At 40.3% G+C, this 26,329-nt stretch overlaps 1 protein-coding gene across 4 annotated transcripts in view; it reads left to right on the top strand.

The window, feature by feature from the left end:
• LOC125720948 (signal-induced proliferation-associated 1-like protein 1) overlaps window positions 1-26,329 on the top strand; it is a 145,550-nt gene that overhangs the window by 88,580 nt on the left and 30,641 nt on the right. For all 4 annotated transcript variants that reach the window (XM_048996854.1, XM_048996857.1, XM_048996855.1 and 1 more), the window contains 5 exons: window positions 11,483-12,062; window positions 23,097-23,371; window positions 23,713-23,997; window positions 24,089-24,241; window positions 25,111-25,250. In XM_048996854.1, the coding sequence (XP_048852811.1) occupies window positions 11,483-12,062; window positions 23,097-23,371; window positions 23,713-23,997; window positions 24,089-24,241; window positions 25,111-25,250 (1,433 nt within the window). The remainder of the gene's footprint in view (window positions 1-11,482; window positions 12,063-23,096; window positions 23,372-23,712; window positions 23,998-24,088; window positions 24,242-25,110; window positions 25,251-26,329) is intronic.

Consider the following 26,329-nt stretch of genomic DNA (forward strand, 5'->3'; position numbering starts at 1 on the left):
GATCTTAGACTTTTACCTTATATCTTACAACTATATTTCTGTCAGTATCAAAATTAAATGATTTAATCATGTAAATTATTTTTGTTTGGTCCCAAAATTATGGAAAACTATGTTTCTGTAAGCTATAAAGTGGAATTTTATCTGAGTTGTCATTCTTTTCCAATAGCAAGCCAGATGCAGTTGGTAACACATATAATGGTAGGTAATGACTGAGTTTACTGCAGTAATAGAGGTTTATTATGCATAAGCAAGGACAAAGTTAAGCCTTGACATTATTTGCTTGTTTGTGGAGCTTATTTAGCAAAGTATACCTGTGAAATATGCAACAGTTAGTGTGATGTCTAGATTAGGCTATAAGAGGGAGTCACGTGATTTGACTTGAGTTTCAGTTTTTATGACTTGCTTTCCAATTTATGAGAGAATCTACTTGACATAGACTTGGATGTTGCTGACTTGAGACTTGACTTAGATGTATTATAAATGACTTGTCACACATTCTGTCAATAGAATTTTTAATATTACTTTCCTCCTTGGGTTTTCCCTTCATTGTCACTGGCTTTATAATTGTGTTCCTGACTGCTTCTATCAGAACCTGGAAAATGCAGCATGTATGTGCCATGTGAACCCATAAACAACAGATGCAACAACACGCCCACAAGACGGGCAATGTGAGCAATTTATTAGTGAACGTAGCTCAGTGCTCTAGCATGAAGTAACCATGGTGGCATCAATACCAAAAATGATAAACTTTGATTACTCCAGTTTATAAACAGATGAGGAGTATACTTTAACCTTGGGGGGTTCCCCTTGACAGATGTTGTTGGCTTAGTAAAATTTGCCAAACGGGGGTTTGGGGGGTATTATTAGTTTGAGTTACAATCAGGAAGGAAACTCTGTAGGGCTGGTTTAAAGCCTTGTGCTGTTACAAAATTACTGCTCAATTACTGTTACATATCTGGGATGATTTTATTGCAATGGTACTCACTACTAGTCAGATGAAAATTATGCTATTGAACATATTAGGTTCAATAAAATTTAATTATATGATAAAGTTATATTTGCAAATGTGGTTTGTGTTAGTCATATCAATGAGTAATAATAATGAATTGCAAATGTCATGCACTGTGTATACACATGTGTAGCTCAGTTTGGCTTAGCCTGTAATGAAGGACTGACTGGGCTCTCTCACTTTGCACCCACTGGGAGGAAAGCCTGGAGTCGCATATGAGTGTTACGATCATGTATCTAATTTTTACTGGGCTGTGTTGCATACTAATTGTGATGCTTGCAAGTACTTAGCTTATCCATGGTAACAGGAGATGACTTACTTAGTGTTACTTTTACATTTATGAAATGTACTTAAGGCTTAGTATTCAGCTACAGGTAAGAGACATTTTTGGCCAGTAGAGTATGTGATTTTAAAGCACGTTTTCAGTTTTCTGCAAGTTAAAGTGCGTATTTTCATTAGAATTGTTTTAGATGTCAATTGCTGAACAATGGTAAAAATGCCTATTTCTAAATATTTCTAGTTTCTATTTCTAGTTTTGCGAAGGACACAAATATTGGCTTTCACAAAGGTTTTCGCTTCAGCATTTGTAGATTTTTTGTTAGATGTTTCTATGGTATACTGGAGTATAATTACAAGCATTTCCTAAATGCCAAAGACTGTCATTGACAATTACATTAAGTTTTGCAGTGTTAACCCTTCTTTTTCAAGACCTTTGCAATTAGCCCTGGCATGCTGTCAATCTTCTGGGCCAAATCCTGACTGACGGCAGCCCATTCTTGCTTAAATCAATGCTTGGAGTTTGTTCAAATTTGTGGGTTTTTGCTTGTTCATCTTCCTCTTGAGGATTGACCACAAGTTCTCAATGGGATTAAGGTCTGGGGAGTTTCCTGACCCTGGACCCAAAATGTCGATGTTTTGTTTCCTGAGCCACTTAGTTATCACTTTTGCCTTATGGCACGGTGCTCCATTATGCTGGAAAAAGCATTTTTCATCAAAAAAGTCGTTCTTCTGGTACCATTCTTTATTCATGGAAAAACTGTGAGTGAGCCCACTCCCTTGGCTGAGAAACAACCACACACATGAATGATCTCAGGATGCTTTACTGTTGGCATGACACAGGACTGATGGTAGTGTTCACCTTTTCTTCTCCGGGTAATCTTTTTTCTGTATGCCACAAACAATTGTCAGAGAAAATGACTTTACCCTAGTCCTCAGCAGTCCCATCCCTGTACCTTTTGCAGAATATCAGTCAGTCATGTTTTTCTTTAAGAGAAGTGGATTCTTTGCTGCCTTTCTTGACACCAGGCCATCCTCCAAAAGGCTTCACCTCACTGTGCGTGCTGATGCACTCACACCTGCCTGCTGCCATTCCTAAGTAAGCCCTGCACTAGTGGTGCCCCGACCCCACGCTGAATCAACTTTAGGAGACAGCCTTGGTGTTTGCTGGACTTTCTTGGGGGCCCTGAAGCCTTCTTCACAACAATTGAACCTCTCTTCTTGAAGTTCTTGATGATCCGATAAATGGTTGATTTAGGAGCAATCTTTCTAGCAGCAATATCCTTGCCTGTGAAGCCCTTTTTGTGCAAAGCAATGATGACTGCACATGTAACCATGGTTAACAGAGGAAGAACAATGATTTCAAGTACCACCCTCCTTTTAAAGCATCCAGTCTGCTATTCTAACTCAATCAGCATGACAGAGTGATCTCCTGCTTTGTCCTCGTCAACACTCTCACCTGTGTTAACGAGAGAATCACTGAAATGATATCAGCAGGTCCTTTTGTGGCAGGGCTGAAATGCAGTGGAAATGGGTTTTTTGGGATTAAGATCATTTTCATGGCAAAGAGGGGCTTTGCAATTATTAGCAATTCATCTCATCACTCTTCATAACATTCTGGAGTATATGCAAAATTGGCATGATAAAAACTGAGGCAGCAGACTTTGTGAAAATTAAAATTTGTGTCATTTTCACTTTGGCCATGGCAATGCATTCACCATTGCTTAAATTAATCACTATTAAATGTATTAAATTATTATTAAATGGATCACTATTACATTTATCATAGTTACTGATGGTGAAATTACCTAAGGATTGACCAAGATTTGACATGACTTGCTTTAACAAGGTCTCTGACTTGCTGAATTCTAAGAAGCATGTCTTGAGACTTGACTCAAAACTTGATGCTTAGGACTTGTGTATATATGACTTAGTCCCATGCTTGGTCTATTCCAATTGTCTGTACCATTGTTATGTGGAGAAGGGGCCAAAATAAATATTTCAAACTTGTTTTTTTTGAGACAGGGAGTTACTAAATCAGTTCTCCCCTTTTCATTCTAAATTATGTACAAGATACACGATACAACATAATTTATTCGTCACATACATGGCTATACAAGTACAATATGTATTGAAATGTACCCTGAACGACCCTTTTGACTGTGCAAATCAAAAATAGAATTTAGAGTGAGACAACAGTTACAGTAACTAAAGTTACAATAACTAAAATATATATATATATATATATATATATATATATATATATATATATATATATATATATATATATATATATATATATATATAATATAGAGAGGTATTAGGGGGTGGCATGGTGGTGCAGTGGTTAGCACTGTTGCCTCACACCTCTGGGACCCGGGGTTGAGTCTCTGCCTGGGTTACATGTGTGTGGAGTTTGCATGTTCTCCCCATGTCGTCGTGGGGTTTCCTCTGGGTACTCCGGTTTCCCCCCACAGTCCAAAAACATGCTGAGGCTAATTGGAGTTGCTAAATTGCCCGTAGGTGTGCATGTGTGAGTGAATGGTGTGTGAGTGTGCCCTGCGATGGGCTGGCCCCCCATCCTGGGTTGTTCCCTGCCTCGTGCCCATTGCTTCCGGGATAGGCTCCGGACCCCCCGCGACCCCGTAGGATAAGCGGTTTGGAAAATGGATGGATGGATGGGAGAGGTATTAGTTGTTCTAATATAGAAAATAATCAAGGTTAAAAACTGTACATGTGATGCTAGAACTTTGATTTAAAGTGCATTGTGCCTTATCGCAGTATAAATATAAATATAAGCAGCAAGGGTGGATGGAAATGTTGTTACAGATTGATTAAGAAGTCTTACGACGTGAGGATAGAAGCTCCTCCTGAGTTTCTATGTTTTTGCCGTAAGACTCCTAAAGCACCTGCTTTATTTCAGCAGCTCAAGCAGACAGTTGCTGGGATGAGAGGAGTCTCTGATGATCCTGGTTGCTCTGCTTCGGCATCTCCTGGTATAAATGTCCCACAGAGACAGTAGAGAAGATCTGGTGCAGCACTGCTGTCTGAATCACTCTCTGTAGTCCCTTAATGTCCTGTATAAAGCTGTTTCCAAACCAGGATGTGATGTTCTGGCTCAGGATATTTTCCAGAGCGCCGGAGTAAAAAATCCTAAGAATCGCTGAAGAAACCCGAAACTGCTTCAGCTGTCTTAGGTGGTAAAGGTGCTGCCTCGCCTTGCTGGACTGGGCTTGCGTGTGTTCTGTCCATGTGAGGTCCTCAGTGATGCGTACACCTAGATATTTGAAGCTGCTCACTCTCTCCATTGCAGTTCCGTTGATGTAGAGGGGGGAGTAGGAGCGCTCCTTACTCCTCCTGAAGTCCACCACCAGCTGCTTGGTTTTGCTGACGTTAACGCTCTGGGGTCTAGGGGTAGGGAACACACTTTCACTGACTGGGGCATGATCGCACATTTCATTCAATATCATAAACTAAATTTCATGGCAAATAAATTATTTCTTATATATTTGTTTTGGCATTAAACTCATCTTAATCTAAGTGTACTTTGTAAATATGTCAGATTTATGTGAAATTTGTAATTTTACATCAAAGTATAGACATTGCAAAATGCAGTTTGGAACACTTATACATTATAAAAGGACATAGTAAGCAATGGTGGCAGTTTGTTTTGATCCCAGATATCTGATCACCAAAGTCCTGGCTACATGAAGATGACTAAATGGTGTAGTTTCAACATTCAGATGGATAAATAAATAAGATGAATCGAACTCATGTCACTATTTCTGGCCTCCTTTCATTGAATATGTAGCAACTTTCATGTGTATGCATGAGCCATTCACACCTGGCCCCTTTATGGCGCTGATGGGGATGTATCTGGATCGCGTTTCAGTGCTGCGTTGTTCATCTAATTACTATGCGAATGCGATTAAAGAATACACGGAAATGCGGCTATTTAGAATGCGAATAGTGATCTTCAGCTGAGGGTGGCACTACACACCCCCAATGCAGTTAAAACAAAGAAAGGTGACATGGTTTACTTTTTTGCTAATTTAACCTAATTTTAAAAACTTTAATACTTCTGACAATTGACGTTTTGAAAAGAAGACAGATTATGGGTTTAGTCAGTGTTTTTTTCATGTTTCTACAATAAGATTTCAGCAGGTTATGAACTGAAATACACAAGAATGACATGGGGTAGCGCCGACGATGCCGTCGACTCCAGAGGCTTAAGTTGGAGGCAGTTGTTCTGGCATCACAATGTCAGGTTATCCACCTCCTCCTTGTAGGCTGTCTCTTCATCGTTGGAGATGAGACCCAGCACTACTGTGTCATCAGCGAACTTGATGATGGAGTTGGAGCTGTGTGTGGTCACACAGTCTCTAGTGTAGAGTGTGTAGAGGAGAGGGCTGAGCACGCATCCTTGAGGAGCCCCCGTGTTGAGTGTGATGGTTTTGGAGACACAGGCACCTACTCTCACCACCTGTGGTCTGCCTGTGAGGAAGTTCAGTCCTAGCTCCCTCAGCTTGGTGTACAGTCTGTGGGGAACTATTGTGTTAAACGCAAAACTGTAGTTGATGAACAACAGTCTCACATAGTTCCCTTGCTTCTTGTCCATGTGGCTGAAGGTGGTTTGCAGAACGTGGGAGATTGCGTCCTCTGTAGATCTGTTGGGGCGGTAGGTGAACTGGAGTGGGTCTGAAGAGCTTGGGATGGAGGATATCATGAAGTCTTTAATGAGTCTCTGGAAAACCTTCATGACCACTGACATTGGTGCAACTGGCCGGTAGTCATTTAGGCATAAGGGCTTACTGTTCTTAGGTACCGGTACAATTTTCGACCTGAGCCAGAGACTCGTTGAAAATGGAGGTTAAGAATCCGGTCAGCTGGTCGGCGCAGCAGTGTAGCAGGCGCCTGGAGATGCTGTCCAGCCCCAGCACTATCCTGGTGTTGAGTCACTGCAGTTTCCCTCAGCACCCTGCACTCTGCAAAGCTGATGACGTCACTGTGCTCCACCAGAAGGCTGTAGCTAGCATTAGCTGAGTAGCCAGCGCTAGCATGATTAGCCTCAAAGCAGGCGTAGAACGCGCTGACTTCATCGGCTAAAGCAGAGTCGGTGCTCGAAACCACAGTGGATTTTCTTTTAAAGTCTGTGATAGTGCGTAGTCCATGCCACAGTCATTGTGCGTCACTCTGGTGAAAGTAACACTGAGCACATTTGCTATAACATTCTTTTGCTAGTTTGATGGCACGCCGTACTCTGTATGAACCCGCTTTATAAGTGCTCATATCGCCAGTGGTGAGTCCTGCGTTATACACAGCAGTATGGGAGTTCACAGGTTCTACTTTGAGCCCCTCCTGAATCTCTGAGCTCCTCACCCTATCTCTAAGGCTGTGCCCAGACCCCCTATGGAGGAAAGTCATTTCCGCCGCTTGTATCTGTCATCTCATTCTTTCGGTTACTGCCCAAATCTCATGAACATAGGTGAGGGTAGAAACGTAGATCAACTGGTAAATCGAAAGCTTCACCTTTCAACTCAGCTCTCTCTTTGCCATGACTGAACAGTATGGCATCCGCATTACTGCCAACGCTGCACTAATCCGCTTGTTGATCTCTGGCTCCCTTCTTCCCTCACTTGTAAACAAGACCCCGAGATACTCCTCCACTTGGGGCAGCAACTCATTCCCCACCAGGAGAGGGCAATCCTCCCTTCTCCAGTCAAGAAAGTACTACCTAATCTTCCATGATATGTTGAAGAGATATGCACCTGTTAGATACTGTTCCAGTGTTTGTGCTAAATGTCTTGTGTTTATCAGCAAGCAGCATTTCAGTGGTACAGTCGAACCTCGTTACTACGTACAAGACGGGATATCAAAAACATGTACGTTATAAGCATAGAACGTTGTAACCACTTAGTGCAAGATGGATGAAAGAACTCACGAAATATCCATGTAAATGATAAAACTTTAATAGAACAGACCCTTAAATTGACTACAAAACAAACGAACACATTATTACTTGTAAAATAATTCGACAAAGCTCTTTGGATCCTTGAAATTTTCCTTAAATTACTCACGATTACTTAGTGCCGGCCGGCGATAAACGGCAACGAAAATACACAACGGCTGGTCAAAATGGATTTTTTAAATAAACATTCGCATCCAAATTGGCATTTGGCCTGAAAATATTAATGAAATATTGGTCAAATTAAATCATAAAATCCTTTACTTCCATTATTATTCTGAATTCACAATTACCGGCATGACCGGTATTTCACAAGGTTTAATAAACAAAGAATACACACACAACACTTAAGCCATTACTACGCAGTCCAGTAGCGATCGGTCAAGGAAACTCATTTGACGCAGGAATGTTGAATATTACTTTAAATGTAGACAGTCTATGCCTTGAAAAAGTCTGTTATTTTTGTTGCATTGTCGGGTGAAGATCAGGTATATACAGGTAGATGTAGCGACACAAGTTGTGGTGGGCGGGGAGAGCGCTGTACGTTGTAACGATTGTTAGTTTTCGTATTTTCTCTAGAAATTTGGATGTTGTATCGAAGTTTACGCTGTAAGGGTGTACGCTGTAAACAATGGCTGCTATAGGAATAATACATAGGCTAAAAATGGGAATTAGAAACCTGTACGTTGAAAAGGTAAAAACGTTGTATCCGGGGTACGTAGTAATGAGGTTCGACTGTACTACTGAGAGCTGTCAACACTGGGATTGCTTGTTGATGTTGCTGCGGCTTCAGCTGGATCAGTCAGTGAACGCTTGACAGCTTTTGGATATCATTTGCGGTTCTTAGCGACGGTAGTAGAAATTGCAGTTGCTCCTCACACTTGGCCAGGCTTCCAATTAACTTGAAACTGCATTTATCCTACCTGGAAAATGAGACGCTCTATACTTACAAATTCACTTCCCCCAATTCAATTTTAGTTCGCAAATTCAATTTAAATTTATTGAGACAATCCGGGCTCTTGAGGCAAAAAAAATCGACCATAGGTTCACAACGCACTTCAATTCCATGTTTATGACAGTTCTGCTAGTCGGGATAAAGTGGAGGCGTGTGCCGGGAAGAGCATTATCTTACGATATATATGAGAATAAGCTTTATATACACAAGCAATGGCATAAACATTAACTGGTGGTCTGGTTAGTATACAGTAGTAGTATATGTGGTTAAATGAACGATTTCTGGCACTGCTAGTTTATGTTAATATGGTCGACTAACGCAAAACTAGCTAGGGATATGAATTTTACTTATAGTTATTCCTCAGCTGTTCATCTCATGTGGCTTTCTAGCAGAGTTTATGCTAAATATCTTTTAGAATATGCATCTTGCTGATATGAGGCGACGTCAGTATTAATTTCTGTTATGCGAGTATGGAATATTATTCAGTACTTCATAATGCATAGAGAATGTAATCATTAGGACTCTATAAGAAGCTGATATAAATTGTGCAGAGAGTCACTTTATAACCTTCAGAGAATGCAGACCAATTACTGCTGTGTACAATGTGACAAAAAACAAGTATGAATTAGCACCTTGTGGCTTAGAAGTGTTGGCTTGGAAGTTTCTGTATCTGTTAGCCATTTTGTTAGCCTTTGATGTATGAATATGTACTTTAGTAGTGCTGCAGCTTATCACTATGTTGAAGGACAAATATATTATTAACCCTCTAGCAAACAATGTGCAACAAGTTGAAGTTGACAAGCTTTGCTACTGGAGGAAGGGATTCCCCTGAGTTCATCAAAAGTTTACAGCTGGGTATTTAAAAAAAACATAGATGGTCGCGCCACCATTATGTTTAGCCGGGGGACCGAACAGTAAAAGAGATGATTGACAAACTTATCATCTAGGGGTGTGAATCAAGGGAGACAACAACGATGGTGAATGGTTGAAGAAATTATGATGCTTAAGAGACAAGATTTTGTCACACGATAATAAAATGTATAAAAATTAGTGTAAAACAGTATTGGACACACTCCTGCAGGGTGTCCAGCCTTGGCTGTAACCTCACTGTGGCAATAAAGCAGGGGTGTCAGACTCCAGTCCTGGGGGGTCGGAGCCCTGTGTATCTTAGTTCTTTCCCTGTTCCACCACAAATGATTCAGCTCAAGAGCTATGTGATAATTAGCACATGGAGTTGAATCAGGTTTGTTAAATGAGGGTAAACAAAAAATGAGCAGGGCTCCAGCCCTCCAGGACTGGAGTCTGACACTCCTGCAATAAAGGCTGAATCTGAAGATCTACACAAGCGGCTCCTGACTCCCAATTGGCGGGGAAGAAAAAAACACAACACGAGTGCATCGATACATGTACCCCATGTGTCGATCTAAATGTACAGTTATAAAGCGGGTTTGAAGTGCTGTGCTTCTGCTCTGCTGCATGTCTACAGCGCTCTCTGTATACTCTGCTAATAACCGGGAGCATCAGTTGAACTGGCGTTTAATATGGTGATCTGTATAAGCAGTGCTCGAAGTGGAGAAATAAAAGTGTTGCTACTGTATTGACCGTGAGAACTGTGGCGGGGGTGCGGTGGGGGTGTGGGGAACAACGGAAGCGCCTCAACAACACTGTAAGTACTGTGCGCGCTGACCCGCCACTCTCACGTGACGCTTGTCTCTGAGTAGCAGACTACTGGCAACTTTTTGGCAATTGGTAAAATGCACTGTACTGGTTATACTGGTGCTAATTGGGTTGTTTAAAGTGGTACAAATGGGTTACATGTTTACTAATACTGTAAATATAACCCAGAAGAGTGCAAAACAATTAAAGTCAGGCAGAAAATGCCTGTCAGTAAAACTATATTGACTGTAATCACTTTTTGGCAATAGGAAAACTGCATTGTACTGGTTATATTGGTCCTATAGAGTTGTTTAAAGTGGTATAAAGGACTGGATGGTTGATACCGCAGCACAGAGCAGGAAAAATCCACTGATTTAATATGACTGCAAGATGAAGAATCGTCTTTATTCCAGAAGTAATCCACATCGGTTGTGTAGTGAAACTCATTTAGACGTAGGAACATTTATAAATATAAATCTAATTTAACGTGTCGCATTTGAACTTCCATGGCTTCATGGCATAAGGTTACAGTTTTACAACACAATTACGACCAATGGCTGCTTTAAAGGGTTTTACATGAGAATGGCTTCCTCTGACTCATATTACAATTTATTTAAAAAATCACCAAACCCTTACATCTGACAGAGACATACTGTACCTTCGCTATTAGCTCGGGGATACATGTACTGTATGGTTTTTGCACTTTTAGACGATTTGATATTGAAAATAGCCGCTGTAGTAGCATAGAAACTATGCAGTGCGTCCCGAACAGGCTGTGCGCGCTCCCGCGGATCGTAATCAGTTTCTGGTAGACAGTCACTTTTTGGCACAACACCTGTACTGCTTAATTCTTATTACGTATATGATGACTGCATATATGATCTCGTATTTGCGCTTGCGACACCACGACAATCGCGTCCAATTTACCGGGACCTGCAGAACGGTCGTAAACATGGAAATGAGTTACGTTGTGAACTTGCGGTCGATTACTTTTCCTGAAGGACCCAGATTGTGCGTCTCGATAAATTTCAGTTGAATTCGCAAGCTGAAATTGAATTGGCAGAAGTGAATTTGTAAGTATAGAGCGTCACATTTTCCAAGTAGAATAACTGCAGTTTCAGTTGAAATTCAGACTCAGTTTTTAATGCAACAATTGCAATTTAAATATACACTATTTATATTCAGTTTCTTGTGGCACAAATATCAGCCAATCGATGATGCATGTTTTGTAAAAAGTATTATTATTCTTAATAAAATAGTGTGACTAGAGGCTGTTATTCAGGAATACAACCTGCTAAAATAAAATGTGGTAAGAAATAAGAATATTTCTGATTGTCATTTAATTCAATATGAGGTTATGTATGTTCTTATTTGTTTTTCTTTTTTAATTGCTAAAGGCATTCAGTCAGTGGTGTGTGTCATGTTATTTTTTAAATTTGCACAGCACATACAATTTGGCTGATCCAAAATACAAAGAAAAAGATCTGAAGATATAAGTGAAAAATGAAACAGAAATGACAACTTTTTCTATTATCTCTGTCGGTCCTGCTACATTAGGGATTGAGTGAATATTGCAGTTTGGAAACTTAAAAAAAATGTTCTTTCTTTTTTTTATTTGCAGTGTGGCTGTCACACGATCGAAGGATGTACCCCCCTTTGGGCCCCTTATACCCAAGGGTGTGACTTTTCCCAAGTCATCTGTGTTCCGGGACTTTTTGCTGTCTAAAGTGATCAATGCCGAAAACGCTGCCCACAAATCGGAGAAGTTCCGGGCCATGGCCACACGAACGCGTCAGGAGTATCTGCGGGACCTCGCAGAACACCATGTGACAAGCACGCCTATTGACTCCTCTGGCAAATTCCCCTTCATCTCGCTGGCTCACAAGCGCAAAGAGAAGAGTCGGCCCTACAATGGGGCAGAACTTCGAAGTCTGGGTGCCGTCACATGGTCTGTGCTTGCAGAGGACCATAGCACGGGTGGCCAGCTGGACTGCCTGTTGGCTATATCCAATGAATTTCTCGTCCTCCTGGACACTGATGCTAAACTACTTGTGTTCAACTGTCTAGTGCAGGATGTGATTGGCTGGACACAAGTCAATGCCACCTCCATGAAGATCTTCTATGAACGTGGTGAATGTATCTCTCTGCGCTCCATCAACAATAACACAGAAGACTTTCGTGAGGTCATTTTGCGTCTGGAGGTGAGTGAATATTCTCTCTCTTTTTTGAAAAACATTTCATTGTGTCAGTGCTTTTTATGGAGATAGACTAAGAACCCTAAACATTGGGCTCCAGTAAGGTAAAACAGGAGAATAATGCATTTTAAAAATCTAGGATCCTTCTTCCTGAAAATTCAATGTTTTCCTACAAGAGTCCACTGCTGTGGTATGAGATAGACTTCAGTTTCACTTTATAACCCTGTGCACGATGAAATGGATATATAGTTGTTGTTATAACTCAGTGGTTCTCAAACTCTGTCCTCAGGCCCCACTGCCCTGCTTGTTTTCCAGCTATCCCTGCCCTACACACTGCTGATTACCTGGATCAAGTGTGTTCAGTCAATCAGAAGCTGAAAGACAGCTGGGACTTGTGTGTGGGGCAGGGATAGCTGGAAAACAAGCAGGGCAGTGGGGCCAGAGGACCGACTTTGAGAACCACTGTTCTCATAACTAAAGGCAGCATGGTAGCACGGTGGTTAGGACTGTTGCTTCACACTTCTGGAATACGAGTTTGAGTTTCCACCAGGGTTCTCTGGAGGTTAATTGGAGCTGCCCAATTGCAAATAGGTGTGAATAGTGTGTGAATTTTCCCTATGATGGGTTGGGGCCCCATCCTGGGTTGTTCCCTGGTTTATACCCATAGGACTTTACAGCCCTTGTACTGTAGCACACTTTCTGTCACCTTTTAGCACCTGATCTTGAATCAGAGAAAGATATTGGGTTTAATTGTACTGTAGCCTCGAGTATTTTAAGCCTTAATGCCAATTTTCCTTCAAAAAAAGTCAAGCCCCGGATAATCTTCACTTAGCCCCTGATCTTTTTCATAGCTAGAAACTCCCCTGGTTTAATTACTGACTCCAAAAGCAACACAACTGCATTATTTAAGATTAAGATGAGCCCCCCCCACTGCAAAAAATGGCCTGTGATATTTAAGATAAATTGTTTCTCTTTTGAGGCAAGATGGCCTAAAATTGGCAAAATTATCTGCCATTGCAGTAAGAAAATTGTAAGATTTCTTAAAATAAGCTTACATGCAAGCAAATTGTCCATAAGATGTGTTTTAGTCAGTTTATTAAAGAAATTAGAATTTTGTCTAAATAAAAAAAAATATATATATTTGCTTCGATCTTCTTTGTTTGCAGCGTTATATTGTAGTAGTCCTCTGGCAGATGGTTTTACTGTAAAACATTTTAAATTATATTTCTTTATGTGGAGGCATACCTTTTACAGTCTGAGAGATTATAAGATTAATAAGCTCTTTTAGGTAAACAGTTCCCTGATCATTCAGCATTTTATAAAAGGATAAAAGATAGAAGTCAGTCTATTTTGAATTGTGGTAGTGTGCGATATGTGTGGGGCACTTGCGCTTTTGTACAAAAGATAAGAACGTGTATCATTTTGCAGTGCCTTGCATTGAGATTTTTTAAAGTTACCATTGCATCTTTTCAAACAGTAATATGCAGAGAAACAATCCAGATACTGAACTCTTTGAAAATCCACATCTGACATGTCACAGTTTAAGACGACTAAATGCAGTGATAATCATTTAAGTAGAAAATCCACAGAAAATCAAAGTGCCACATTAACAGTGCAGTTAACACCTCCCACTAAAAGCGGGGTGGGGGGCACACCATACTATACTAAACATTTCAGAAATAATTAACAACCAAGGTGAAAGATATCAGCAATATCTTTATTGGTGCACAGATGGTGGTCGAACACAAACAATTGCACATAAAACAATCATGTTAAAATAAAATTACTACTGGGTGCAGCAGTTTTGATTTATACAAATATTACAAATTATGACAGTTATTAAATTATTACAGTATTACAAAGGGAACAATGGGCTCACATCAAATACACTTGTGACTTTCATCCAAAGCACACAGATACAGTATCACATCTTTCAAGTTTACACAGCGTACCAGTGTCCACATATCAGAGCTGTGATACATGGAAAAGCATATAAAGATTGAAACTTACATTCCCACCTTGCCTTAAAAGATATTACTGACCCTAATACTGGTGATTAATATCCAAATAAAAAAAATGGGAGGGAATTAAGAAATTTTAAAATGTTTCATAACCAGCCAGTCTGTATCCATACTGGGACACACGTACTACTAAATGTTGCTGTTCAACATGATACAACCAACTTGAATAAAGGATTAGGGCCTGTGATTGCAAATTGTAGCCTATAATAGTTCACAAAAGAAAAAATATACAAATTGAATGCTTATATTAAACTGGACTAATTATGCGTAACAATCCAAAGATGCATCAACACACTATTTTCCAAGGTAGTAATAAGTTGCTTGCCTATACAATAAAATTCAAATTAAGCCACATGCACCAAGAAAAATCACATCATAGTGCTCTGTGCAGTGTTGCTAGATCTTAAATGTTGAAGTATCATACCAGCAGCTTAAAATTATTGTATTTTGAGAAAAATTATTATGCACACGCAATTTCCATTCTGACGTTGCTCAGAAAATCTGCTTCAGTAACATAGACTATGCATATTATAGTGTGTAATGCAACTTTTACCTACAGAACGTTTGTAAAAACCACCTCTGGGCAGAACAGCACCTCTAGCACAATAAACTGGGGTCTTTCTCCCATTCATTTCTGTAGGTCTGATGGCGATGTTGCGTATGCTCATTCTTTGCGTCTTCCGTAACTGCAACTCCGCCATGCAAATCCGCACTTAAACCGCTCATCATTGTTTACTTTGTGTGTCACCACGTGTTACATTGTGCGTTGATTGGCACATAATCAAGCCAAGTATGTCTGCGCAGCCGGGTGAAGACAGAGATCTGTACCTTGTCGTGCTAATGAAATAACTTTCATAAAATGGAGAGGTAAAATTATCATAAATTATGGGATTTTTGGAATTATTGATCGTATATCGTACAGAGGGTAAAATTATCGTACAAATACGATAATTATCGGACGTCTGGCAACACTGGCTCTGTGCTCATTAAGGCTAGCTGCAATGTGTTACAAGTGCTTTGTGTCCTTTCCCTGTTTTATACACAATTTCCTCCGGGATAATAAATGTCTTCTCTGTCTCCTCTGACAGCATTTTACTCCAAACAACCAGGCATGCTGAGCAATGCCCCAAAATGGTTTGCCTTTCCAATGTACTTAGTACACACAAGTCATTCGTTCGCACTTATGAAATGAACCATTTTCATGCTATGCAATCATAAAATTCAGAAGCTTGCCATAGTGAGTGCCATCTCATAAGCCATTTCACCTGCTGCCTAATCAATATATATATAGAGCTGTAAACGGAGGTAGGAACACCTCTCACCTGTTACATCATGGCCAGGTGCCACCTGTTGCATAAGCCTTTGAAGCAAGGGTTTTAAACTGGCATTGCTCTCTTAGATGTTCGAAATGAAATTTGTGGTGCTGCAAGAGGGAACATAACCATAATGCATCTGGAAAGACAGTTTTCTTTCGATCAACAGGGATTTGGTATGGAAGGGATCACAGCAGCATCAACTATACACATGAAATAAATCATCCTGGATATTTTATAGAACCACTACAGTACAGTACTGAAGGCAAGGGCTAAATTAGCAATCACCCAAACAAGACTGACAACCAAAAAATCCTAAAGCAACTAGTAATAAAGTGTGGTAGAGACTAATATCCGTGGGATACCATCCTTGATCATGGTGGGCTTCTAAATATTAAACCTTGATTTCTAAAATTAAGTGTAGTAAATATCTGAATATTAAATGAGCAAAATTATTTAATTTGTTCTTATATCCCAAGTCATAGTGTAAAAGCAATAAGGCCTCCACCCAGTATATCTTCAGGGAAAATGCACCTTGGGGGAGCTCTCATCTTCTCTTAGCTCTGATAAATACTTAATGTTATGCAGTCTAGCAACCAATTCACTTGGTTTAATAAGACATGGGAAAATTTAGCAAGATTAACTCAACTATATTCTGTTCTCAGAATAAAAGTGAATGCATTAACTTGAAAAAAAAAAAACGTTTTTCATTTTTTTCAGTGCAGGAAGGACCAGGATGTAAATCGTGCACTGGCCACCCAGGCACAGTTACCATCACAGAATCCTCGCATGCCATCTGGACCACAATATTTGCTCCAAATTCTGTGCAGTTATGGAACTGCATGCTTTTTCCTTTCCTTCAGGAATAGCCACAGTTATGTACTGGGCAGTATTGAGCGTCGACACATTATTCTTGGTCCTGCATTTGTGAAATATATAGCTGATACTCTAGTCATGCTGGTAACACACCATGGCAGCTTAGTCCCGTTTTTAAGGATCCGTTCTCCTTTGCTATATAAAGAGCCACATTCCTCAAATAATCTCTCAGTCACCAAATGTTTCACCCATGTACCCACATCTGTCTAAGATGTATTTTCATGCAATATCTCATGTGAGTCGAAATTTGATTTGGACATTTCCTGACTTGTCTGTTGGCTACTGGGTGAAACAGTGGCATACATTGACTAGGAACAGCTGCCCTCCACAGAATTGCCATCTCTGGGCTGCAGGAAGGCAGAACAGCTTTGCAGAAAATGTTCCTGATCTCAGCTGCAAGCCTGAGGGTTGGCATGCCTGTCACAAAAAAAATGTCTCCTGGACTGTTTGCAGCTCCTTCTAACTGAACCATAAGAATAAGAACTAATGTTTCCTCAAATTGCACAAGGCAAATACAATAGTGCAACAAGAGCATGCACTTCAGATGCACAATGTAGCCATTCCTGTTTTAATGGAATTGAGCTTCAGCTCTACTGAAAATACAGTGATGCATCTCATCGAAGCCCAACTGTAGCACTTTCATTTACAGCATTTTCATTAATTTTGCCTCATTCATGTGGTTTTTCTAGTGCTTTTCAAAATGTTATAGTTCACTGATGAAAAAGCCAGTGGGGACTTCATATTGTTCAGGGGAGTTGAAGGTCTTGAAAGAAAATTTCTGTTGCTGATAGTAAATTTTACGCTCTTTTCATTTGTGTTGCCAGCCTGAATAAACACTGAATCATTTTGATGTGTGGCCAAATACTGGTGCAGGTAACACCTGTGATGGTTTTTGTTAGGTCGATTACCATAGTTACAATGATTTCATTAATGGATAGTGCTATTTCTGATCTGAATAATTACCATGATTTTAATAACATATACACAAATCACTCTGGATGTTTCTCTGCCATTTTCCTAGCACCACTGAATCAATAATAATGGGGATTATAAAGATCTAAAGGAATAATGCAATATTGTCCTGATAAGGGGAGAAATTTGCCTGCAAATATATAAAATGCTTATGTAACAGGATGTGTACCTGATGCAAGTATTTTACTATCTCTGGTATTGTTTTCCATAAATAGGACATGATATTGTCTTTGTATGGGGTGGGGGAATTCCTTTTGTTTTAGATTGATATTTTTCCAATATATGCAATTTTAGGAAAATACAAAAATAGGAACTTATGTCATTAAATAGAATTAGAAGAATGTCATTTCATTTTATTTTTACAATGGACAAATTGACCTGAATAATTATTGTTTTTAATTTTTTATTTGAAACCACCATACTTTATTCATGTTTGGCATCATATATAATCTCACACTGAGAAACTTTATTCACAGCAGAATTGTGTATGTATAATCTGCTCTTTTTAGTGTACGTGGATCTGCATGTATATCACTGCCTTTAAGATGCAAATTAATATTCATCTCCATTAGGAACATCTCAAATTAATCTCACTCCCCACCCTTCAACTTAACTGGCTCTGTGTCTACCGCTAATTTGTTCCATTGAAGTGATTTTCTGGGCACTACCAGATGCTTATTGTTTTTGTATATTGTACTTTAGTTAGTTTCTTACTGTTTTCTCCTGAGAGATTTGCTTGGATTTTATACTGTTTCTGAGTCTTACCACTTAATGTCAATTTTATAGCATTTCTGGTTATATATGCAGGATTTTAAGTCTTCCTATAGCTCATTTCCCCATAACTCTCTTGCAATCATTAGAAGTGTAGCCTAGCGGGAACTGCACCAAATTTGGCTCCTTGACAGCTTGTAAGCTTCTTATAAATTTTCAGTCTGATTTATACTTCACTTTGGAAAAAAGCACATGCCAAATATACGTCACAAAATGAAGTAATTCAGGAAGACAATTAAACACACTTTATCTGAACATAGTAGCAGGTCTGCTACATTGTAATGGTTTAAGAACAAGATAATGAATGTTTTGCACTCATGTTTCAGACTCATGTGTCTGAAAAATTACTGGTTTGATTCTTCTCCTGGCAGATCATTCACACTCAAATCTCAAATCAAAAATTTGGACATTGTTAATGGCGATTTTATCATCGCTTGACTACCTCTGTTGGCCCCTAGAGGATGGGCTCCCCCTTTCAGTCTGGTTTTTCCCCAAGGTTTCTTCCTTCTAAGGCTTGAGTGTCAAGCTGCAGTCCTGGAGACCCGGAGCCCTGCACACTTTTGGGTTTCCCCTCATTTAACACACTTGATTCAACTCCTTGTACTACTACCCCAAATCAGAAAGTTCATTTCAAAAAAGTTGGGACAGGAGCAATTTAGGGCTAGTAATGAGGTGAATTGGTTAAATAATGATGTGATTTAAAGCAGGTGATGTCAACAGGTGATTGTAATTATTATTTGCTAGCAGCATCCAAGAAAGGTCTAGTCCTTTAGGAGTAAAGATGGGCCGAGGATTGTCAGTTTGCCAACAAATACATGAGAAAATTATTGATGTTTGAAAATAATGTTCCTCAAAGAAAGATAGGAAGAGATTTGGATATTTCACCTTCAACAGTGCATAATATAAACATAAATAATGTGCTGTTGTATTCTTTTCAATGTAATACAGGTCAAAGATAATTACACAAAGTACTGTTTTCAGTTTGATTTTCATTTTACATACCGTTCTGATTTGGGGTTGTAATTACCACACAGCTCTTGAGCTGAATCATTTGTGGTGGAACAGGGAAAGAACTAAGCTACACAGGGTTACGCCCCCCAGGACTGCAGTTTGACACCCCTGTTCTAGGGAGTTTTTTTCTTGCCACTGTCACCTCTGGCTTGCTCACCGGGGGCTTTGGGCAGGGATAATTTAAAGTACTTTGAGACAATGTAATATTGTGAAAATGCACTATACAAAATAAATTTTATTGATATATGATTGAGGGGGACACTAAGGACAATTGTTATTGTGGTTGATGTTTAAAAAATGTAATGTCAAAGATGTAACATTTTGGCCATATTTATTTCTGGAAACGTATCCGCAAAATTTATTGTGCTCACATTTTATCACCAAGATTTCAAAATACCAGAATAGCACTGATTTTAAAACTACTCAAAGTATACTATACTATAGCATAATGTCTGGATGATATCCATCTATCCATCCATTACTATCCGCGTATCCGGGGTTTGGATCGCGGGGGTAGCAACTTCAGGAGGGATACCCAGACCTCCCTCTTTCCAGCTACTTCTACCAGCTCGTTCCCAGGCCAACCAAGACATATAATCCCTCCAACGTGTCCTGGGTCTCCCCCGGGGCCTCCTCCCTGTAGGACATGCATGGAAAACCTCTCCAGTTCTCTGGAATAGACTTTCCCCCTATAGTTGAAACACTTATTTCTTAATAAGGTCTGCCAATCCAGCGGTAGTGCCCCTGACCTTCACGCGCTGTTGAGAAGGCATGTCAGCCATGACAGCCCCACAACATCCAGAGCCTTTAGGTACTCCGGGCGGATCTCGTCCACCCCCAGGGCCCAGCCACCACGATCACCTGGATGAAAAATTAGATACCACCCAAGCCTAAACTGACCCTGTTCGGAAGTTTATTATTATTATTATTATTATTAGACCATTGCTAGCTGCATAGTTATCACCAGAAATTATCCTACATACAAATTTCTTTTTCTTTTCAAATGTTGATAGAAATTGGAAGTTGTGACAGCCACTTCACATCAATGCTTTGCAATACTTGCATTCCACAGTGTGCTTCTTTTTATTGGACGTCTTGCACAGAAACTCCTTACAGTTTATATACACTAACTGGATAATTGAATGACTTTGCAGACATGATGAGGCCATGAGTGCGTGCAAGCACAATGTTTAAAAAAAACAAACTGAAGCTAATATGAGAAGTGGGGAATGGGCTACAGTAACATACAGGCTGCAGGCACAGGCTGTGGGCTTGGATGGACTCAGGTTTAGTCCTACAACTGTGCGTAAAAGTGATTGATATTGAACAATTCATGCATATAAATCACAAATGTCACTGCAATTCTTTGTGGATGAGTAAGACATTGTACAGTGAGATGCTGATTACAGTATGAACTACAATTGGTGACATAGCTACTGATGGGGGAGTAATGAGTGAGAGGGTAGAGCAGTACTGTAGCTCTCAAACTTTTTACACCACATACTACCTCAGAGAATATTAAGCTCTTCACATACCATCACTGCGACAGATGTCACACAAGCAAATAAATCAGCATACCACTAGAGGGAGCTCATTTGCTAGCAGTGGTATGTTTACTATAGTTTGAGAACCACTTGCAGAGAGGCTTGAGTACCTTTAACAAAGAAGAGAAGGCTGCATGTATAGCCAATGTTACTTACTGATAGTAATTAGGACTGTCACTACTGATTATATTAATTCAAGTAATCTATTGATTAATTTGATGATTAATCGATTGTAATTGTTTATGTGATGTATATAGCAATTCAGGCAGGTACCCACCCTGGATTGGGCACTGGGGACACACTCGAACATCACAAATAGGGTGAATTTAGGCATTTCAATTCACTAAAGCTGCATGCTTTTGGACTGTGGGAGGAAACCGGTGGATCTGATGTAAACCTGTGCACACACAGGATCTACGTACATGCAAATTTCACCCACAAAAAGCGGTGGTGTGTGCCCACAGTGCCACCCTGATTACTGCACAATATGCAAAACTAATAATGGCAAGACATATAATGCACATGCAATTATCAAATTGGAAAAACCGTGGTAGTCAGCTGGGTTAAGACAATCTTTAACAGAAGACAAAACTAAGCAAGCTCTGCAATTTTGTGGATATTTCATTTTTTAAAAGTATCTAGTATATGTTAACAAAAATATCAGTTTACTGTCACTGCGTTGGCATAAGCTCTGAATGCTCTGTCAGAGCCGATCGTTTCCATCCTTCCTGTTGGGCTCTATGTTTATGTGTTTGTGAGAATTTTAACAAAAATGAGCGAGGAGCAGAAAAGCGAACAAGAACTGGCTGCAAAAAGACATTAATCTTCCATTTTATGGAAATATTTTGTATGGTTTTCATAGAGAAGATACTGAGCTAAAGCAAGTGACTTTCAGCAACACCACCAACTTCTTTATTTATAGCAAGTGTAACAGCAAAGCCTCAAACATCATTTAAAAGTTTTTCTTAGTTATACGTGCCCAAATCCAACATCTGTCAGTTAGGATAATCTCCTCGTGTTAGAGTGTGTTTCCTTTCTGTGCTCTGGGGTGTGTGCAGAGTTCAGAAACATGCAGTTAGACCTATAGTGTGGGTGGGTGTGTGCCTACAATGGACTGGCATCCTCTCCAGCGTGTTCCAGTGTCTTGTGACATGTGCTTCCTGCGATAGACTCCAGGCTCCCCATACACGAATGTAGGTGTAATATACTGTACTTCAAATACAGTTGGAAAAGGGCTGCATGGGGTATCTCATGCATCCCAAAGAAAATGCATTCAAATAGATTAAATAAATTCTGAAACAAATTAATGTGCAGATATTACATGCATGATTCCCACAAAGAATGAAAGTAAGTTGTAGGATAGCAGAAAATAATCGATGTGGTCTTTTACTGACACCTGGAGATGTTAAAATGAAACTGCGCTATTTATGTAAGAGACGCTTGTAATTTTAATGAAATAAATACAAATTTTATGTTTGGAACATAATGCAACACAGCGATACAGTATATTTTTGATATATTTATTTTTTGAAAACAGAACTACAAATATCATAGTGGAAATAGCTCTAAAGTTTAATTATAGTAAAATATGTAATTATACAAATTAAATAATAAAATGACAAGTAATCTGTTTGAACACCTACAAAGGACAGTGATAGAGTGTCATATCATATAACCTGGTCACCTGTCCTAAACACAGTAGAATTGGTTTGGAGGAGTTTGACCAGAGAGAGAAGGAAAAGCGGCCAATGAGTGATAAGCATATACACTAAACTGGCAAAAGTACAGACGCTCCTCTACTTATGAACTATAAGACATACAAACGAAGAGGACTGTAAGTCCAAAATGTGTTCGCTGGGGTCTTGTTTCCTGTCTGCAACATCAGTTTTTTTTTCTGTGCCCCAATTCCACCTAGTATGACTTCTGGCCGCTACTCCTGCCACGCAGCAGCGTAGCGTGCATACTCCCGACAACCTTATTATTCGTACTATCGTATACCTTTAAAATAATGATGACTTACGAACACTTCAAGTTACGAACGGCTGTTCGGGACGTATCTCGTTCGTAAGTAGAGGATCGTCTGTATTGGTAAATCATTGAATTCAGGTGTTCCAATCACTTCCATAGCCACAGATGTATAAAATCATGCATGATTATAAAACCTAGGCATGCAGACTGCTTCTAACAAATTGGGAACAACAGCAAATCAGCCATTAAATGGTAGGCCACGTAAAATCACAAAGTGGGGGCAAGACATGCTGAGGCGCCACTGTCAATAGCTACAGACCCCAAAACTTCACGCGGCCTTCAGATTAGCTCAAGAATAGTGCGTAAAGAATTTTGTGGAATGGGTTTCCATTGCCGACCAGCTGCATCCAAACCTTACATCACCAAGTGCAATGCAAAGTGTCGGATGCAGTTCGGAGCCTGGTTCATCCCTGCTGGTTGTATATTTAAAGCCCCTCTTTTATCTGCGAATTGAGCCTTGCCCCGTATAGTTTGGGTTTTCCTCTATATCCCCCTGTTTTATAGTTACTGACCAAAGGCTGTGGAACTATGGAGCTGACCCTGCGGCGGAACGGTCTGGGCCAGCTGGGGTTCCACGTCAACTACGAGGGCATCGTGGCTGAGGTGGAGCCCTACGGCTACGCTTGGCAGGCAGGCCTGCGGCAGGGCAGCCGCCTAGTGGAGATCTGCAAGGTGGGAGTGGCCTCACTGTCCCACGAGCAGATGATCGACTTGTTGCGCACCTCAGTCACAGTGAAAGTCGTGGTCATCCCTCCACACGAGGACACTACACCACGCAGGTACGGAGATGCTCAGTGCTATGCATCTTTGGTATCAGCCTTTATGTTATCTTTCTTTGTACCTACAGTCTGATATGTAGAAAATGTAATTCTGTTATGCAGGGCCAGCTCTACCTTTTCAGGGGTCCTAGGCAAATCTTTACTTGGGTGGTCCCCCTACCCACCTTATTAATGATCATCTCACTTTCTCCACAACACAGCGACTAGATGGATTCCTATTCTGCCTGTAGCCTGAGCTGGCCCTGATATTATGCTACAAGCAGGAATTTCAGTTTTTGGTCATTTTTGCAACAAGCTCTTAAAAGTTGAAAGAACTTCTGAATGTCCCATACTGCCTGCAGAGGCTGCACAGAGATGGCCCATACGGCTGGCGAGCACAAGGCCACGGAGGGAGTCCCATATGAATGCAAGTTCCCCTTCCGCAGCAACAACAACAAGTGGCAGCGAACTTCCAACAGCCCCCAGCAGTCTCTCACGGCTTCCCCGCAGAGCCACGGGGGCACACCAAGCCGTACCGTTAGCCTTGGGGGTAGCATGGGGAAGGCCCTGTCTGCGGAGCGCCCAGAGAGGGTAGCTGCCATTCCCCGCAGCGTTTCCAGCGATGGACGACCTCTTGACCCCAAAAGGTGCTCAATCCTCAATCCACCTAACACTGACCTCTCCGTCCTTGCACATTGGATTCAAAATTTCATTGTATTCCTTTTTCCTCATACTCAGGATTTCTCCAAGCTCGGATTCCTATGGCCTTTCCCCAGCCATGATTGCGGGCCGCTCGTCTCATAATCGCCTGTCTCCCAGTAGCCTCTCCTTCTCCAGTGATGCCAGTTCTGGAAGCTCTGCCCACTGGCGCCAAAAGTCTATGCCTGAAGGGTGAGACATCTGCACTGCATTGTTTAGCACTGCCTTTAGTATTTTGTAACCAAGTGAGGCTGAACAACTAAGCATTCAAGTACATCTGTTATGCACGGCCAATAAAAATGTTGAATCTTATATGATTGGAAGGGATATTTAAGTATGTAATGTTTGAAGATTCCAGGAGAAACCAAAATCCTTCATAGAGAGTAAATAAAATTCCATTTTATGCCTGAATTGTGCCAAAAAGGGCTGTTCTGAAACACAGTGAGACCCAGCATCAGTCTGCCACAAATATTTGGAAATAATTCATAATAGTGTTCACAAAAATAGAAAATATCAATATAGAATACCTTTCCTTATGTTATTGGTTGAAAATATGGTTAAGCTAAAAAAAGTGAGGTTTTTTTACTTTGAACCAAAGAAAATGTGATTGGAACAATCAAAAGTAGCATTTGTTTTTGTAATACTTACTTGTACTTAAAGAAGTACAAGGCAGGTAGGTCAGAATGAGAAGTTTAATAGCATGTTTACCTTCAAAAACATTACCTGGTCATGACATATTCATATTCCAATGTTCACGTTCAAGGGAAAACAGTTCTTTTCAAGAATGCCTTAAAGGTTACGTAGTCCACCATTTTTAGGTATTTAAATAAACATAACTCAGAAAACTGTGTAGTGGTCTCACTGCCATCTGCATAGTAGTACATTTAAGTTCTTAAGGTGCAAAATACAGCACAGTGTGTGATCCTGTTGTAGTAATTTAATTACAGTATTACAAAAGAGTGGGAAATTATTTAAATTATTTATGTCATTATGTTTGATTATTTGCTAATTGTAACAATCCTTTCTAGCTCTTACCTGCTTTTTGCCTCTGTATCTTCTAGATTTGTGAACAACCGACCATCTTCACTCTGTCTGGACACACAAAGCACTGGAGAGACAGGCGGTGGTGGGAGGACCTCAGGCAATCGGCTGCGAGTGGAGGAGGGTGGGGCGGCGCCTGCAGCAGAAAGAGGCTCAGCAGGTAAGACTCACTGATTGGAATCTGGCGGATATACAAAACACAGTAGTAATTGTGATTTTAAATGCAATCTAAAATTAAATCACTCCTACTGTTACAGTATCTCACATATCTTCTCAATTGAATCATCTAGTTTGAAGCTTAAAGATTAGCTCTACGCAACCATACACAGACGATGCAGTTTGATGGACCCAGTTGAGTTTACCACTAAGCACATATGTTAAATGGGCCCTATCATGCTCATTTTCACTGTTCATAATTGACACAGATGAACTATAAAAAACCTTAACAGATTAACCCACCATGCAGCACAGTTCAGTTTGACTTCATTTTCAAAAAAATTCTACAACTTTGACAAGTTGACAGAAATGATTTATGAAGTGTAATACGAGTTTCTCATTTTAGAAATATTTAAAAATATGAAGTTTGATAAACACTATGTGATATGATATAAGGGGCAGCATGGTGGTGCAGTGGTTAGCACTGTCGCCTCACACCTGTGGGACCCGGGTTCGAGTCTCTGCCTGGGTCACATGTGTGCGGAGTTTGCATGTTCTCCCCATGTCGTCGTGGGGTTTCCTCCGGGTACTCCGGTTTCCCCCCACAGTCCAAAAACATGCTGAGGCTAATTGGACTTGCTAAATTGGCCGTAGGTATGCATGTGAGAGTGAATGGTGTGTGAGTGTGCCCTGCGATGGGTTGGCCCCTCATCTTGGGTTGTTCCCTGCCTTGTGCCCATTGCTTCCGGGATTGGCTCCGGACCCCCCGCGACCCTGAAGGATAAGCGGTTTGGAAAATGGATGGATGGATGGACATGATCTAAGCTTTTATGATTTTTCTTCACATTATTTTTAAAAACTGCAGTAAGCAAGTACACATGCTGCATGGCTGACACTATCCTCTTCATTTCTATCACTTCAATAGTTAGTCTCTCAGTAGGTGTATTACCAATAATGCTAATAGTAATAAAAATATAACTGCACAATACATATACAAGCTTAACTGTTTATAGGAATTAGTGTCATTAGTCCAGAGCTGGCAATTTCAAGAGGAACTTGTTTATTAGCAAACAGGGTACAGGT

This window comes from Brienomyrus brachyistius, unplaced genomic scaffold (genome assembly GCF_023856365.1).
Source record: "Brienomyrus brachyistius isolate T26 unplaced genomic scaffold, BBRACH_0.4 scaffold27, whole genome shotgun sequence".
Lineage (NCBI taxonomy): Eukaryota > Metazoa > Chordata > Actinopteri > Osteoglossiformes > Mormyridae > Brienomyrus > Brienomyrus brachyistius.